Source organism: Trichophyton rubrum (assembly GCF_000151425.1).
Source record: "Trichophyton rubrum CBS 118892 genomic scaffold supercont2.2, whole genome shotgun sequence".
Taxonomy (NCBI): Eukaryota; Fungi; Ascomycota; class Eurotiomycetes; order Onygenales; family Arthrodermataceae; genus Trichophyton; species Trichophyton rubrum.
In genome coordinates this window covers 2,732,697-2,748,771 of record NW_003456427.1, presented here as the reverse complement: position 1 = coordinate 2,748,771, position 16,075 = coordinate 2,732,697, and the positions used below count along the sequence as shown (strand labels likewise).

The following is a 16,075-nucleotide window of genomic DNA, read 5'->3' as shown; positions in this document are numbered from 1 at the left end:
TACTTCCGGGCTACGGATTGCTTGCTTGTGGTTCTTATTCTTTTTGGACATGAATTTGGGAACGAAAGGGGGCGTTGATATTTTTACATACCATACCACACTCTCCCCTCTGTATATTTTGATTATTATATTGTTTCTTCTGCTGCTTCTTTTCCTTTCCATGTGTGCTCCTTGTTTCGGGGTCTATCCTATTCTTTTCTGTTATGCTAACTCCCGGAATGATTGAATACCACCCGTCGCTTGAAAGCCGCGACTTCATCCTCGCCTAATGAAAATAATTTGCCTTGCTCCAGCTGGTTAAGGATCGGTGCATCCCATGTCCGCTGCAACGTCTGTATCAAGTTCAGGACTTCTCCTTCAAACTCGAATGGGGGGTTCTCATAGATGATCCTCTTCAACTGCTCGCCGTAGTCTTCATCCGCATCATCATCGTCGTCGTCGTCGTCGGCATCATCGGCATTCGGACAAAGAGATAGCCGATGCCTATCCCTTGTCTCCGCCCAGCTGTGGTCATCGTCTTTGTTCCCCCATGCAAATGTCTCGTCGAGAACCTCCCTCCCTACCCGGCCATATAGTAAGCCCTGCTCTATAGCGGCATGCAGCATAAACAGGACAGCAATGGTGCAGATATCATCACTGACGGATTCAGGGGCCGAGTCGCAAAGCTCCATCAGCTCAGGCAGGATATCACACAGCGTGACCGACGCTTCAACGTCAAACTCGTACTCCTCTGTCTCCTTGACAGCCATATGGTCAAGGAACGTCCGCCGGTTCTCATCTATCTGCGAGGCTGATATGGGCTCGACATGTTCAAATGCTCGATCCAGCTCCTCTGCAGGAGCAGTTTCTTGGAAGCTGTTCTCCTCGAGCCATCGTCTGGCCCTCTCGCTGCTTTTCTTGCGTTGAGCAGCCAGGGCCGCGCGAGACGGTAAGTAAGCCGTCCGCTTGAACCGTCTGAAGAAGAGGTTTGAGAAGTTGAGTGTCTTTATCTTGAATTTGATGTCGTCCGAGAGCGTTTCTCCGGGGTTGTTCGTCTTGAACAGGTGCAACGTAGCTAGTTACACCAGCCGTCAGCTTTTTGAAGCCCAGGTAGATATGAAACTAGACTCACCCTCTGCTATCTCGAGCCACCGGTCACAGCCGTGGATGCCCTCCTGCCGCTGCTCTGCGCCCTGTCTGTCCGCGATGCGCTCGTGCAGGATGGACGTCAGGGCCGCGCAGACGATGTAGTCCAGAATCATCAGGTCCACGTCCCGTCTCGTCTCGTCGTCGCAAACATCGCCCTCGTTGCAGACCGGCAGCGGCGCCCCCGCCCGTCTCCAGGCATTCGTCTGCTGCATGATGCTGTTGTGCTGCAGAGATGTCATCGCTGTCTGCAGTTGTCGATACGCAGTAGCAAGTAGTAAGTTATAAGCTTACCCCTATATTTACTTCACTCTCGGCTTTCCTCACGTCTTCAACCTCACCCTCCCGACCTCACCACCCCCTTTAATACCCCGATGCCTCCCTCCCGCCAGCGATAACTGATGCCTCATCTCCATCGCTCCGATGTAATCAATAGTTATATGCACGAACCAATTGTTGGCTCCACGAAAAAAGGTTGAACGGCTAACCTGCAGCAGCGGGCCTCCAGCTTTCCCCGGCGCCAATGGCAGCGTCCTGCGCCCGCACCACGGGAGCACCCTGAGCAGAGGCCGTCAGAGCGCTGCGGCGACGCTCGAGGTTCAGAGCAGGCCAGGCCAGCGTTGCCAAAATCCGCGTCTCGTGAGGTTTTTCAGTGCTTTTTCTTCCCGTCTCTCCTGGCTCCTTTGCGCTCGCTGCTCGATCAAAAGCCGCTTCTAACACGTCCGATTTGGCTAGTTAGTTGCAGCTTGCTTTTTCTCCTGCCTCCTTTTTCCTTTCCATCGACGCTGACTGCTGCCACACGCAGGTCGAATCGCCATCCTCTCCTTTTGCTTCTTCTTCTTCGTCTTCTTCGTCTTCTTCGTCTTTCTTCTTCATCTTCCCGTACGTCCTCGAGGAGTCGCGACATATCACGTGATACTCTTCTCGCTCCAAAAAAAAAAAATTATATCAGAAAAAAAAAGAGACAACAGCAAGATAGATCGGATACTCCCACGCGGCGCTCGATATCGGTGGACGAGTAGATTCATCTCGTGCGCAGTGGTGGCGGATGATATCACGATAAACACCCTCCGCCACGAAAATAAAAAAAGGAGTGGTTGTTGTTTTTTATTTTTTTTTTGGTCATACCTTTTTTTTGCTGCTGATGGGTCAAGGCCAGTCCTCCTCCCGCCAGGGTGCCGCAGATGAAGCTCACGATGCTTTCGAAAGAGACTTTTACGCGATCTTAGGGGTGGAACGGGATGCCACAGCTGAAGAGTATGCATTTTCCTATTTCAGCTAGCCGCAGACTTGTATATCTAGCCCTCCTTCAGGTTGCGGTTTGGTTTTGGCTAACTGTTTATATTATTATTGCCTGGTCTAGGATAAAGAAAGCATATCGACGAAAAGCACTCGAGCTACACCCGGACAAAAACTACGGGAACGTCGAGGAGGCGACCGCGCTCTTTGCGGAGGTGCAGTCGGCGTATGAGATCCTTTCGGATCCCCAAGAACGCGCCTGGTATGACTCGCATAAGGATGCAGGCGGCACCGGTGGTGATGCGGGCGTGCAGGGGCCAGAAAACTCACGGTTTACGGCGGCCGCTGATGTCATGTCGCTAATCATGAAGTTCAACCCTCGCATGGAGTTTTCGGACGCGCCCACCGGCTTCTTTGGGGGCCTCAATGATACCTTCAGCCGGCTGGCCAGCGAGGAGCTTGTAGCATGCCGGCTGGACGATCTAGAACCCATCCACTACCCCTCTTTTGGCCGTAAAGACGATGCCCCTGACTCTGTGCGCAGATTCTACGCTGCCTGGAGCAGTTTCGCCACGAAAAAGTCCTACGCGTGGAAGGACGTGTACAGGTACTCCGAGGCTCCCGACCGCCGTGTACGACGGTTGATGGAGAAGGAAAACCGTCGTCTACGAGAGGATGGTATTAGGGATTTCAACGACGCCGTCCGCTCGCTGGTTGCATTTGTACGCAAACGAGACCCCCGCTACAAGGCTACCGTCCAGAGCGAGGCGGATCGCCAACGGATCCTCCGTGAGTCCGCGGCCGCCCAAGCTGCCCGTTCCCGCCGGGCTAATGAGGCTAAACTGCGGGACTTTACACTCCCTGAGTGGGCTCAGTCGACGGAAGCAGACGAGGAGCTATTCCCGAGCGAGACCGAGTCTGAGCAGAACCACTTTGAGTGCGTGATATGTAACAAGACCTTCAAGAGCGAGAAGCAGTTCGAAGCCCATGAACGGAGCAAGAAGCACGTCAAGGCACTCAAGCAGCTGCAGCGTGAGATGAAGCTGGAAGACAAGCACCTCAACCTGGACGCGGTGGAGCCCGGGGAGATGGAGCCATTGTCTGATTCCAATGATGGGCACGAGCATGAGAATAATAATAATAATAATGAGCCTGAGCTGACGGGGTTCCAAACCCCAGCATCAAAACAGGAACTAAGCGACGCTGACCCTGCTGACTATTCTTCGGACAGAAGTGAATCCCCTGAGCCGTCGTCGGAGGCCAGGGCCGATCAACCACATCCTCCCCCGGTGGGTCAAGGTACAGGCGATTTAGACGGCGACGAGGTAGACGAGGAGGAGATCCGAAAACACGTCCTGGGCGACAACCAAGACATAGATCCCATTACAGGAAAACTATCCTCGCTCTCCACCGGCCAAGCTGAAGCCCAGGACGAGGGCGAGGACGAGGATGAAGACATCGTCCTCCCGGCCAAGAAGCCAGGCAAGGCCAAGCAGAAACGCGCCAAGAAGGCCGCTGCAGCCCAGGCATTGGGAGCAGAGCAGTTTGTCTGCGCTGTTTGCCGGGCGTCTTTTACGTCCAGGAGTAAGCTGTTCACTCACCTGAGGGAAGAGGGCCATGCTCAGGCTCCAGTAAGCCAGAAGCAGCAGCAGGCAGCGAAGAAGAAGAGGAGGTAATCCTCTTCTATGACTATGACTACACTCTGGTGGCTATGATCATGTTTGATGACTTGACGTATATAAATATATCACGCAGCGAATAAATTAGACGATTACTTATCTCTTGGTTTAAACTATTGGCGCAGTAGATACGGAGTATATCAATGTTTATATCGCAGTAATTAAGCACCTTGTGAGCATCCAGGGGTGTTGTTGCACGTAGCTGTCAGCGCGTACGGGTACAGTTGGAAGTATCGCAACGCCGACAACCCATGATCAACATGACCAGATAACCATTTAGGCCATCTTCTACGGTGTTGATAACGTATAGACTGTTGTAGTTTTTATATATATCGCCCGTTGACCGCGTATAGTTGAGGGGGTGTGGTTTGTTTACCTGTCGCCCCTGCTCTGATTTCAAGCAAAACAGCGTCGGCACCCACCAAAACCGCAAACTATGTAGATATATATGATCTAAAATGTAGAATGCAGCTATCTAAAAGGAATGGGACGGGTTTCCGTATGTAATATGGCCTGGTGGTGGTGGTGTTGTGATTTTCATCGGTTTTCGGGTGATTTTGGATATTTTTATTTCAAAATTTGATATTTTTATCTTTTGATTGAAAATGTACAAATTGACATATTGAACACAACTACATCAACGTCTCGAACATATAATATATATCCCTAATTGGGTATATAGGTTATATAAGATGGGAATATTCATTATCAGGCATAAAAATAGTGATATCCAAGTGAAATAGCAAGATTCATACATGTGTTGTGGACGTACCTTGATACAGTGAAGTCATTGACCGATGACACGTATACCGACATGCGAATGCATGTTTATTGCATGTTTACGACGAGACAGATAGAGAGTGAAAGTACATCTATTACAAGATGAAATCAACTGTAATCGCGTTGAATTGATTATGTATGTTTTTGGGCGAATATAGACAGCTACCACACCAGCCGGCCTCTATTACATCTGGGGTTATTTTATGTATCACCGACGCCAAACCCGATCAACCCTATCAAACAGCAAACAAAGCCCGTATCATATTAAAGTAAGAAAAAGCCATGTAAAAGAAAGCCCTGAATACGCCAGACGAGTCGAAGTGAGCATGTAAAAATGCCTACCCCAGTCCTGCCTTGGAGGTCTTGACGATGTGGATGACAGGCTGCAGGATGCCCTTGTTATCCGCGGCACCAAGCGACATTCCCGTGTTCCAGCCCATTTTCTCCAACATGGCGCGGCCACGGTTATCAGCTCCGATCTCAGGCGCAGAGGCACCCACGACGTCTCCGTCCATGTACGAGGCAGCGCGTGTCTCGCCGCGGGCTCTACCCGAGCGAGCACCACCGGATGGCCCTGCGCGACGCTTGTCAGAGTATCGGGTGATTTTTCTGCGGGAGAAGAGGGCTTCGAGCTCGTGGACCTCGTCTGGGTGGAAAGTGGGCGTGCCGCGGGTTTTGGTGAGGATGGGGAAGCGGTCGTATCCCTTGCCGCGGGAGATGGATTTGAGGGAGAGCGCGTTGGCCATTTCGTGGACGACCTTGCGGTCTTTCTTGGCCATGGGAGGGAGTTGGAGGCTGGAATATATTTAGCATCAATCAAAGCAGAGAAGTAGAGTTAGAATAAGATAGAGACGTACGTCTGGGTGCGGGACATCATGAAAGAGCGGATTTCATCGCGAATGTCGTCTGGCGTATTACCTCGCGGACGAGCCTTGCCGGACTTGCCTAGCAGACCCTGGGCACGCAGCTCCTCGCGCTCCAGCTTCTTCGCCTTCTTCTTACGCCGGTCGTTCTCCCACGAGGCGTGGATGTTGGACTCGAGTTCGCTGTCCGAGAGGTCGAAGTCAGGCATCTTGCCTCGGGCCTTCTTGCCCATGAGACTGGTGCGGTTGTAGTCCATGATATCGAAAGCGCCGTAGGGGTCTTCCTCGAACATGTCGGCGAGTTTCGAAGCGGAGATGGGTTCACGCAGCGAGGCATTCTTCCGCTTGTCTTTCTTCTTGTTCTTCTTGTTTCTGCCGGATGCTGCTGCGGAGCCTGATCTGGCGAACCCATGGGTGGTGAAGAAGTCGATCTCGTCTGCGTCCATGTCGGGGATGTCGCCTGTGTCGAGGAGGTGGGCGAGCTGTTCATCAGACATCCACTGCATGTCCGAGTCGATGTCGATGTCTTCATCGTCTTCATCGCCTGAACTGCTACCTTCTTCCTCCTCGTCTACGTCGTCTGGACCAGACATGCCGGGAGTCTTGGGAGTGACGGCTTTACCTGGCTGTTCGTCGTCGGACCATCCATCAGAGCTGTCTGAGCTGTCGTCACCGATGAGGTTGGCCAGGTAGTCTGCCACGGCATCTGAGTCTGCAGAGTCGTTGCCGAACTCGAGGATTACCCTGCGAGGAGACGGTCTGCGCCTGCTGATGCCGGAGAATCTTCGGAATCCCGTGTCTCTGCGGTCGACTGCATCATGGCTGCGTTTTGGAGGTGTCTGTTGAGCTGTAGACGATGCAGCTGGAGGATCGTTGACGACTCTTGAGCGGACCTGTCGTCTCCAGAGGGGGGTTCTGCCGGTGAAGACGACTTCGTCTCCGCTGGAATCAGGGGAATCGCAGTTGATAACGGGGTTGGGCAGCGTAGGCTTCACCGTCTTGTCTCCCTCTGTATCGATGATATAGAGGTCTTCTTCTCTGGACTCCGGCTTCTGATTCTCCCTTTCTGTCTTTTGATTATCTTTCTCTGGCCTTTGGTTCTCCTGCTTGTCAGCTTCTACCTGCTCAATCTCGACCAATGCTTCAACTTTGACATCCCCATCCCCATCCTTAGTATCATTAGTATCCCCCTTAGTATCCTCTTTAGTACCCCGGTCGAGCACGAGGTTATCGAGGTTCCTGAGGACTGCAGGGTCGTCCGGCTCCTTCTGGCCTCCGCTGACGAACTGGACTGTCTGGTAGCGGAGCTGTCGACTGCTGCGCTCGAAGGAGTGGCGTTCAGTATTGAGGGCTTCCTGGCTGAGAGTAAACTGGTAATGCTCTTCTACTGTGTCTACTCTTTCATCAGCTGTCTGTCTGCATCTTCTATCACTGTGAATGTCTTCTCACTTCTGTCAAAGGCCCTTCCTATGCCTGCAATGAGTTCAACAAGTCAGTCAAACCAGCCAGCCCAGAGCCTTCCACCCTCTCTTTGCCAGCATCCAGACTCACCTCTGCGACCTCTTTGCCGCCGCCTTCCTGGCATCCTGTAGCAAACACTGTCTGCTCTTCTTCCTCTCTTCTCTTCTTGTCTTGTTTGTTTCTGTCTCTCTCTCTTGATGTCTTCTCTTGATGTCCTTGAAGTGAAGTCAGAGTCAGAAAGACAAAAGAAGCAAACATCCCCACATGCGGCTATTTTTTATTATTCCCGATGATGTCGATGCTTTTGCTTGTTCACGCGGCCAAAAGACCAACTTATAAGACTTCAAGACTTTAAGAAGACTCTAAAGACTTGAGACTAAAGATTCAAGACTTCATGGGAGAGACTCCGGCTTCTTTGCTTTACTGCTGGCACTCACGTTGATGGCCGTTTGCTGCTCCCGCTGCTCCCGTACTTAAGGCAGCCCATGTCTCGCGGCAGTTGGCTTCTCTCTTGACCGGCTGGCTGATGACCGCCGGCCTCTGAGCAGCCTATATCTATACCAACCCAGCCCTTCTACAGCTTCTATATCTCCAGAGAGAAAGATTATACAAGAATACAGTGAGCTTGAGTGGCGATACGATGCTTCCTGCAGGGTACGATATACTGACACCGCGGCGGCTGAAGATGAACAACGTCGACCTGGGCAACCAGTACAAGAAGATCATCCAGTTCTTCTGGGATCCAGAACCGAAGAACGATGACAGCGAGCAGCCCATCTGGTGTCTGGGGTGCGAGTACCGGCAGGCAGAGACTCCGTGTCCTGCGCAGTCATCGGGAGAGCCGGCAGACATCACCAACAGAGATCTAGCATCAACATCAACATCGACGACCACTACATCTACAACTACAGACACGACGGAGAAACGAACATCGACGGACGGACCACCGACGCCCGGGTCAGCCATCTCCTCGTTCGTCAACCTGGCCTCGCCGATATCCTCTTCTATGGCAGAGAGCAGCACGCCGGCCTGGCCGCCGCAGTTCCTAGACGACTTTGAGTCGAAGCTGTGGATAACATACAGATCTCAGTTTCCGCCCATTCCCAAGACTCCCAAGACGGGCAGCGGAGACTCTTCTATATCCCTGGGCGTGCGTCTGCGCAGCCAGCTCATCGACACCCAGGGCTTCACTTCAGATACCGGCTGGGGCTGCATGATCCGGTCAGGCCAGGCTCTGCTCGCCAACACTCTTCTCTTCATCCGACTCGGACGTGGTATGTTCTTTCTTTCATTCTTTATTTAAAGAACAAGTGTACAAGCTAATAGGATAGACTGGCGACGGGGAAGCAAATTGCAGGAAGAAAGCGAGCTGGTGTCGTTGTTTGCCGACCACCCACGGGCTCCCTTCTCGATCCACCGGTTTGTGCACCACGGAGCAACGGCCTGCGGCAAGTGTCCCGGCGAGTGGTTTGGCCCCTCTGCTGCGTCACAGTGCATCCAGGCGCTTGTGAAGAGTAACCCGCAGGTCGGGCTGAGGGTGTACATCACCAGTGACGGGTCGGACATCTACGAGAAGCAGTTCAAGGAGGTAGCCTGCGACGAGAGCGGTGGGATCCAGCCTACTCTGATCCTGCTGGGTGTCAGACTGGGCATTGACCGCGTCACTCCCGTCTACTGGGACTCTCTCAAGGCTCTCCTCCGCTTTCCTCAATCCGTCGGCATCGCAGGGTGAGTTATCCTTTTATTCAATATCTATCTATCTATCTATCTATCTATCAATATGTATGTATCTAATAATATGATAGTGGCCGTCCGTCGTCGTCGCACTACTTTATCGCGACGCAGGGAGACAGCTTCTTCTACCTGGACCCGCACCAGACGCGGCCCTGCCTGACTCCACGCGCCGAATCAACCGGGGACGAGGAGAGCCATCCGTACAGCCCCGAAGAGCTGTCGACGTACCACACGCGGCGCCTTCGACGACTGCACATCCGCGAGATGGATCCCAGCATGCTTATCGGCTTTTTGGTGCGCGACGAAGATGACTGGGAGGACCTGAAGAGGCAGGTGAGAGAGGGAAGCGCAAGGGGGCGAATCATCCATGTATTTGACCGCGACCCAACCATCAAGGAGACCGAACGCGAGGGCGCCGAAGAGGAGGTAGAATCATTTGACGAGATATGACGACTTCCATCTGTAACCACTTTATCTTGATCTTCATCTACGAGTGATAGAATCTGATCTTGACCGTGACATACTGGTATAGACATGGACAGGCAATGATGACATTAACATAGCACTATCAAGCATCAAGCGGCTCGCCCGACGTTAAGAAATAAGACACGACCATCCGATCCCATGAGTAAAGTAACAGTATCAGTAAAAGAGAAAAGTAACAGGTAGTAAAGACAAGCCCACGAAACACCCATCCCACCTCGACCATGACATAAAAGAGAAGAGAAGAAAAAAGATGATACAAGAAGGCGTTTATCGGGCAGAGGAAGAGTACTTGGTGACGGCCTTGGTGCCTTCAGAGACAGCGTGCTTGGCCAGTTCACCGGGCAGGATGAGACGGACGGAGGTCTGAATCTCTCTGGTGGAGATGGTGGATTTCTTGTTGTAGGCAGCGAGCTTGGAGGCCTCGGTAGCAACGCGCTCGAAGATATCTACTCTTATTAGCGGTGATTATTGACTGGAAGTAGTATGAGTCTGCCTACCATTGACGAAGGAGTTGAGGGTGGACATGGCGCGCTTGGAGATACCGGTGTCAGGGTGGACTTGCTTGAGCACTATACAGATGTCAGACGCGTCAACAGAACAGCAATGAGAACAGGACGAGACGCACCCTTGAAGATGTAAGAGGAGTAGGTCTCCTTTCTGGCCTTGGTGCGCTTCTTCTTGTCGCCGGAGCCAGAGGCAGCAGTCTTCTTGCCGGCCTCCTTCTTCTCAGCGGGAGCTTTGCCAGCCGGGGCCTTGCCGCCGGTCGAGGGCTTCTTCTCAGCAGCTTTTGGTGCCATTATGAAGTAAAGTAGAGAGCAAGTAGAAGAGTAAGAAGCTGAGTAGCAGAGTAGAGTAGAGTCGTGAGTTGAAGTCGAAGTCGAAGTCGAAGTTGAAGTGCTGGTTGTAGTGTTGCTGGTTGCAGTTGGGAGAAAGAGAGCGAGGGCGAGCTTTATAAAGCGGGCGAGACGGCGTCGGCGTGATCTTTTTTGCGTGATCGAGCGAGAATTTCAGTACGCGTAACGCCTGCGTATGATCTGTATGATTAGGTTGGGCGTTTGCGGGCGGAGGGCTGGGCTGACTAAGACGACGCGGCGTAACTGACGGTACCGGTATTATTGATCTGGAGGGGCGAAAAAAGTTGATCTCGCGCGCTGTTTTTGTTCTTATAAAGCGATTCTTCTCTCTTTCTCTTCTCAACATCTTCAACTACAACAACACTCAGCACAGTCTTCTACCAGCGACTCTCAGGTCAACAAGTCAACAAGTCACTCTTCTCTCACCTCTTAATCTCATCTTCATCTTCATCAGCTCAAAATGACTGGCGGCAAGTCTGGTGGAAAGGCCTCTGGCGCAAAGACCTCGCAGTCGTACGTTCTCTTCTACCTACTACTTCTCTTCTATCTTCTAACTTGCTTGCAGTCGCTCCTCTAAGGCCGGCCTCGCATTCCCAGTCGGTCGTGTCCACCGTCTCCTCCGCAAGGGCAACTACGCTCAGCGTGTTGGTGCTGGTAAGACTCCTACTTCTACCCTTGAAGATCAAAGATAGCCTTGCTAATAAGATCGTAGTCGCTCCCGTCTACCTCGCTGCTGTCCTGGAGTATCTCGCTGCCGAAGTGCTCGAGCTTGCCGGCAACGCAGCTCGCGACAACAAGAAGACCCGTATCATCCCCCGCCATCTTGAGCTCGCCATCCGCAACGACGAGGAACTCAACAAGCTGCTCGGCCACGTTATCATCGCCCAGGGCGGTGTCATGCCCTACATCCACCCCAACCTGCTGCCAAAGACCACTCCCAAAGTCGCCAGCGTCAAGGGCGGCTCCCAGGAGATGTAAATTGTCTTTGTCGTTTTCTCTTTTCCTTTCTTACTTACAACTTTATGTTACTGGCGCATGGTTCCGTTCGGGGTGGGATAGGATGGTCTACGTGGTTACTTTACCCTTTTAACCTTTACTGCTACTACTCAGTGCAATGATGATGGTGTATAATACATTATCTCTTTACTTTCTCTTGTTTCCAGTAAATTCTACGTAAAAAGGAGGTAGAAGTAAGGGTAAATATACATTCTATTAGTTTTCGACCTTGGCTAGATGCTGTGGTTGTGGCTCTGCGAAAGTTAGTGATAGTAGGTGACTCCTAGATGCAGAGATATACGCACCGTTCAGCACTGGAACAGGCAGGTTTCTCTCCCACTTGGATCCTAGACACAGTTAGTATGACAGCAGCAGAGTAACAGACGACTGAACTCACCTCCTGGGGCAGTTGGCGCCCGGTAAGGGTCGGGATGCTTCCACTTCTCCAGCAGTTTTTCCGTTTCTTGCAGCAGGACCTACATCCGTCAGTCGACCACCACTACCACCACCAAACAACAACGAGTAAAAGGGACAACGCACCCGCTGGTCGTGAGGATTCCGGACATGCCTGTTGGCCTCGAAGAGCGAGCGGATGTAGACAGCCTGGCCGCGCCAGAGGTTGCGGTGGACGGCCCAGTCAAGCGACAGCTTCAGCGCGCGTTTATACAGGACTCTACTCTCAGTCAGTATCTCTTTTTTCCCTCTTCAATGGTATCAACAGGACGTACAAGGCTGGATGGCGGGCCATGGCTGCAGCGGTAATGTCAATGGCTTCTGAAGTCTTCTTCTTCTTCGTCTTCTCGTCTTCGTCTTGCGATCTGCTGCAGGTCGTGAGGTTGACTTCGTCGCTGGAACATGGATATTCCGGTTTCGTCCGCATCGTCGAGCCCAAAACATAAAACATCGCCGGCCCTGCAGCAAAAGCAAGACAAGAAAAATCACTTCTCTTCACTTCCACTCTACCTCTCTATCTCTCTACTTCTTCCTACGCCAGTAGAACACCAGAGTGATACTTAATCCCGCCATGGCTTCGAGGAGAATATCCCAATTGTCCGGTGCTGTCCTGCGCCAGACGCCTGCGCTCGTCCGGCCGCAGACCTGCCGCTGCTTCTCGTCACTGCGCACTGCGTCGAGACAGACACCGCTCGCTGCGTCCTCGCTCTCCCGTCTGGACTCCTTCAAGTCGCAGTACGCTCATGATTCCTTTGATCTTCTGTTTTTACAACTTCCTCTGACTTGCGTGTTGTGGTAGATACGTCGTGCCTCGATCCATCGGCCAGATACGCACTTACGGTACATCAAACTCCGTCACTTATACAGCAGGGCGAAAAAAACCGGAGCTGACTGACAGATGACCCTTAGCCGATGCAATTGTCAAGGTCCCGCAGATGGCCGAGTCCATCTCAGAGGGTACCCTCAAGCAGTTCTCCAAGGGTGGGTCTATGACTTTGCTGCATTGCTTTGTATTATTTACTCTGTATTGCTAACCAGTGTCTACAGAGATCGGTGACTACGTCGAACAGGACGAGGAGATTGCTACCATTGAGACTGACAAGGTGTGTATATCACGCCCTCCAAGGCAGTGTGCATTGCTAGTGTGATCATCGCTAACTGGTTAGATCGACGTGACCGTCAATGCCACCGAGTCCGGCACCATCAAGGAATTCCTCGCCGCAGAGGAAGACACCGTCACCGTCGGCCAGGACCTCGTCCGTCTCGAGCTCGGTGCTGCTCCAGAGGGTGCCAAGGAGAAGCCTGCCCCGGCTGCTGAGGAGAGCAAGCCCACTGAGCCCAAGCAGGAGACTGCCGCCCCTGCTCCCAAGGAAGAGCCCAAGGAGCAGCCCAAGGAACAGCCAAAGAAGGAGGCTGCTCCAGCCCCAGCTCCAAAGCAGGAGAAGAAGGCTCCTGCTCCCGAAGAAGCTGCCAAATCCACCCCTGGCAGCAGAGAAGAGCGCAGGGTAAGCTTCTCTATTTAATCTGGTATCTAACTCAGTCCATTCTAACGTGTACAGGTAAAAATGAACCGTATGCGCCTACGTATCGCCGAACGCCTGAAACAGTCCCAGAACACCGCTGCCTCCCTCACCACCTTCAATGAAGTCGACATGTCCTCGCTTATGGAATTCCGCAAGCTCTACAAGGACGACGTGCTCAAGAAGACCGGCGTCAAGCTCGGTTTCATGTCCGCCTTCTCTCGTGCCTGCGTGCTCGCCATGAAGGACGTTCCCGCCGTCAATGCCTCGATCGAGGGCCCCAACGGTGGTGACACCATCGTCTACCGCGATTACGTCGATATCAGTGTTGCCGTGGCCACGGAGAAGGGTCTTGTTACTCCTGTTGTGCGCAACGTTGAGACCATGGGTCTCGTTGAGATCGAGCAGTCCATTGCTGATCTCGGCAAGAAGGTAGGCTTCAAATATCTTATTTTATATTTGCTTTGTGCAATAACTAACCTGTATAGGCACGCGACAACAAGCTCACCATCGAGGATATGGCCGGCGGTACCTTCACCATCAGCAACGTAAGTCTCCCTTTAAACAATAATCTATATTCTCTACTAACTTCTCTAGGGCGGCGTCTTTGGCTCGCTCATGGGCACCCCCATCATCAACCTTCCCCAGACCGGTGTTCTCGGCCTACACGCCATCAAGGACAAGCCCGTCGTCGTCAACGGCAAGATCGAAATCAGACCAGTAAGCTAGCCATCATCTTCCACCAACATATCACCTTACTAACATCCATAGATGATGTATCTCGCCCTCACCTATGACCACAGACTGCTCGACGGCCGGGAAGCAGTCACCTTCCTCGTCAAGGTCAAGGAGTACATCGAGGACCCCCGCCGCATGCTCCTCTGCTAGACAACCACCGACCAACAACAATAACCCACCCTAACCCCCTTACCATCATCACTCCCGACCATACTGTAAATTCTCATCTTGGCCGAACCCATCATATTCTTTTTCATATGTTTGTTTCCATACTCATTTACACCATATCATCATGTCGTTTCCTTATGTACAACAATAAACCCAACCCACGGTCATCTGCTTACTCTACTGTTGCCATCTGTGAATCGATACATGCCTCAAAATACCAATAGAATTAACGCCTTACGTCTTATATCTCTATCAATCCTGACTTTTTGATGATCATTTTGAGTTCGTAAAAGAAATATCTCGTTTCTGATTGGCTGGCGTATTCGCGTTTGATGACTAAGCGTATGCGTTGAACGCGACTTTCCCTTTTTCCTATTTACGCGCGAGAATCAACAGATTGAAAGACGGCATAACTTGGATGGTTGGTTGCAGACAGCGTTTGGAAACAAGACGAGAATGGATGCAGGTGCAGGTGCAGCTACTTCTCTCCGGGCAGAGCTGAAGCAATGGGAGAAGACCTTCACGCTGCAGAATTCGCGCAAGCCAGGACGCGAAGACATAAAGAACAACCCAGCAATTGGTAGGTCACCACTATCTATCTATCTACCAAGCAGAGAAGCCATGTTGCTGACTGCATACCAGCTGAGAAGTACAAGGAATACGCACGTCTACGATCAGACGGCTCGCAGAAGACAGGCAAGGAGAACGGGAAGGAGAAAGAGAAAGAGAAAGTAAAAGCCAAGTCAGCTGTAGTAGACCAGCAGACACCCAAACGCACGAAACGACACTGTCCGTTCGAAGATGATTCACCCAACGCAAAACCAAAGATATGTACGCCCAGCAGAGCCGTGACGACAAGAGTAGGAGAAGCACACCCTTCGCGACTGGACCCGTACGACTCGCCCTCGAGTATCCGTCGTTTGAACGGTGCACGGGATCCACTGCCTCTCTACGACGCTATTGGGCCTACGCCGCAGAGAGACGGGAGGGCATTGGGTCTGTTCGATCTGCTTGGTTCACCTGCCCAGAAGACACCCAGGGCATCAAGGCAGTCTGTCGGGAACGATAATACTCATGGCAACGGTATCGGGGTGGCCCAGACCCCATCGAGGAAAGGGAAAGTACCAGGCACACCATCGAGTAGAGGGACACCAGCAACAGCACGAAGACTGAGATACGCATCGACGCCGCTATCCTCGGCCCGCAAGTTTTATTTGGCAAGCTTCTTCGCTACACCCACCGCGAACCGATGCACGACTATACCCGAGGAAGACGAGGATAATAACGCTGCTGGCGGCGCGGATCTCGCTTCAGAAACACCCTCGTTCTTGAGGCGGAAGAACATATTCTCTCCCAGAGCGAAGAATAATGTACCGACCCTGCATAGTCCGGGCCCTGTAGCGGTGCGTATGCCGCAGAAATTATTCGGGAAGGGAATCAGCTCGTTTGCGAAACGGTTGCAGGAGCAGAATACGGAGAAGAAAGAGGGTGCCGAGGAGCAGTCTGAAAAACGTGTTGAGGAGACGCAGATCTTCTCGGATCAGGATCGGGATGTCAACAACGAGGATAACGGAGATGGTGATGTTCACAAGTCCCCGTCGAAGACGCACAAGACGTATAAGAAAAAGGGCCAGAAACGAACAACTAGGCTTTCTCGTCTCAAGCCATCTCGTGCAAAACCAGCTGCTCAACCATTATGGGAGTCTCTAGTTGAAGAGAGTGAGGACGAACTTGCCGCTGCTGACGCGGCTGCTCCTCCGGCAGAAGATGATGGTTCAAGTGATGATCCCGATGGCGATGAAGCGTATATCCCCAAGAACCACGAAAAGAATGCAAAGAAGCCAGCCAAGTCTGCCTCTAAGGCTGCTGCGGAGAAGAAACCGAGGAAGATCAAGGCGGAAGCCCACGCCAATTACCGCTCGTTGAAGATTCGGAGCCGAGGCGGCCAGAAGGGAGGCGGCCGGTTCGGTAGGCGATGA

At 52.3% G+C, this 16,075-nt stretch overlaps 10 protein-coding genes across 11 annotated transcripts; 5 read left to right on the top strand and 5 right to left on the bottom strand.

Moving 5' to 3' along the window:
* Window positions 1-3: 3 nt before the first annotated feature.
* TERG_02635 (uncharacterized protein) lies at window positions 4-1,367 on the bottom strand (the record flags this gene model as incomplete). The annotated part of the gene is made up of 2 exons (XM_003237879.2): window positions 4-1,054; window positions 1,112-1,367. 2 exons carry the CDS (start codon window positions 1,365-1,367, stop codon window positions 207-209), a joined length of 1,104 nt encoding a protein of 367 aa, XP_003237927.1. The 3' UTR covers window positions 4-206.
* An 801-nt stretch (window positions 1,368-2,168) lies between these two features.
* TERG_02634 (uncharacterized protein) lies at window positions 2,169-4,040 on the top strand (the record flags this gene model as incomplete). The annotated part of the gene is made up of 2 exons (XM_003237878.2): window positions 2,169-2,382; window positions 2,489-4,040. The coding sequence occupies exons 1-2, from the start codon at window positions 2,270-2,272 to the stop codon at window positions 4,038-4,040; spliced, it is 1,665 nt and encodes a 554-aa protein (XP_003237926.1). The 5' UTR covers window positions 2,169-2,269.
* A 1,121-nt stretch (window positions 4,041-5,161) lies between these two features.
* Window positions 5,162-7,271, bottom strand: TERG_02633 (uncharacterized protein; the record flags this gene model as incomplete). Its single annotated transcript, XM_003237877.1, has 4 exons — window positions 5,162-5,618; window positions 5,681-7,079; window positions 7,136-7,159; window positions 7,238-7,271. 4 exons carry the CDS (start codon window positions 7,269-7,271, stop codon window positions 5,162-5,164), a joined length of 1,914 nt encoding a protein of 637 aa, XP_003237925.1.
* A 561-nt stretch (window positions 7,272-7,832) lies between these two features.
* On the top strand, window positions 7,833-8,879 carry TERG_02632 (the record flags this gene model as incomplete). 2 transcript variants are annotated; one of them, XM_003237876.2, is made up of 2 exons in its annotated part: window positions 7,833-8,421; window positions 8,479-8,879. In XM_003237876.2, the coding sequence occupies 2 exons, from the start codon at window positions 7,833-7,835 to the stop codon at window positions 8,877-8,879; spliced, it is 990 nt and encodes a 329-aa protein (XP_003237924.2). The 2 variants fall into 2 exon arrangements, with proteins under 2 accessions (XP_003237924.2, XP_047605700.1); XM_047749441.1 differs by lacking the exon at window positions 8,479-8,879 and having other exon boundaries at window positions 7,833-8,450.
* A 127-nt stretch (window positions 8,880-9,006) lies between these two features.
* On the bottom strand, window positions 9,007-9,417 carry TERG_11869 (uncharacterized protein; the record flags this gene model as incomplete). The annotated part of the gene is made up of 1 exon (XM_047750915.1): window positions 9,007-9,417. One exon carries the CDS (start codon window positions 9,415-9,417, stop codon window positions 9,007-9,009), a length of 411 nt encoding a protein of 136 aa, XP_047605699.1.
* A 217-nt stretch (window positions 9,418-9,634) lies between these two features.
* Window positions 9,635-10,164, bottom strand: TERG_02631 (histone H2B; the record flags this gene model as incomplete). The annotated part of the gene is made up of 3 exons (XM_003237875.1): window positions 9,635-9,813; window positions 9,865-9,936; window positions 9,993-10,164. The coding sequence occupies 3 exons, from the start codon at window positions 10,162-10,164 to the stop codon at window positions 9,635-9,637; spliced, it is 423 nt and encodes a 140-aa protein (XP_003237923.1).
* A 517-nt stretch (window positions 10,165-10,681) lies between these two features.
* TERG_02630 (histone H2A) lies at window positions 10,682-11,199 on the top strand (the record flags this gene model as incomplete). Its single annotated transcript, XM_003237874.1, has 3 exons — window positions 10,682-10,734; window positions 10,787-10,875; window positions 10,934-11,199. 3 exons carry the CDS (start codon window positions 10,682-10,684, stop codon window positions 11,197-11,199), a joined length of 408 nt encoding a protein of 135 aa, XP_003237922.1.
* Window positions 11,200-11,433: 234 nt separating this feature from the next.
* On the bottom strand, window positions 11,434-12,121 carry TERG_02629 (uncharacterized protein; the record flags this gene model as incomplete). Its single annotated transcript, XM_003237873.2, has 5 exons — window positions 11,434-11,471; window positions 11,523-11,564; window positions 11,615-11,693; window positions 11,758-11,890; window positions 11,946-12,121. 5 exons carry the CDS (start codon window positions 12,119-12,121, stop codon window positions 11,434-11,436), a joined length of 468 nt encoding a protein of 155 aa, XP_003237921.2.
* Window positions 12,122-12,241: 120 nt separating this feature from the next.
* On the top strand, window positions 12,242-14,078 carry TERG_02628 (uncharacterized protein; the record flags this gene model as incomplete). The annotated part of the gene is made up of 9 exons (XM_003237872.1): window positions 12,242-12,405; window positions 12,470-12,510; window positions 12,580-12,651; window positions 12,718-12,773; window positions 12,837-13,175; window positions 13,230-13,622; window positions 13,679-13,738; window positions 13,788-13,910; window positions 13,962-14,078. The coding sequence occupies 9 exons, from the start codon at window positions 12,242-12,244 to the stop codon at window positions 14,076-14,078; spliced, it is 1,365 nt and encodes a 454-aa protein (XP_003237920.1).
* Window positions 14,079-14,552: 474 nt separating this feature from the next.
* Window positions 14,553-16,075, top strand: TERG_02627 (uncharacterized protein; the record flags this gene model as incomplete). Its single annotated transcript, XM_003237871.1, has 2 exons — window positions 14,553-14,676; window positions 14,739-16,075. 2 exons carry the CDS (start codon window positions 14,553-14,555, stop codon window positions 16,073-16,075), a joined length of 1,461 nt encoding a protein of 486 aa, XP_003237919.1.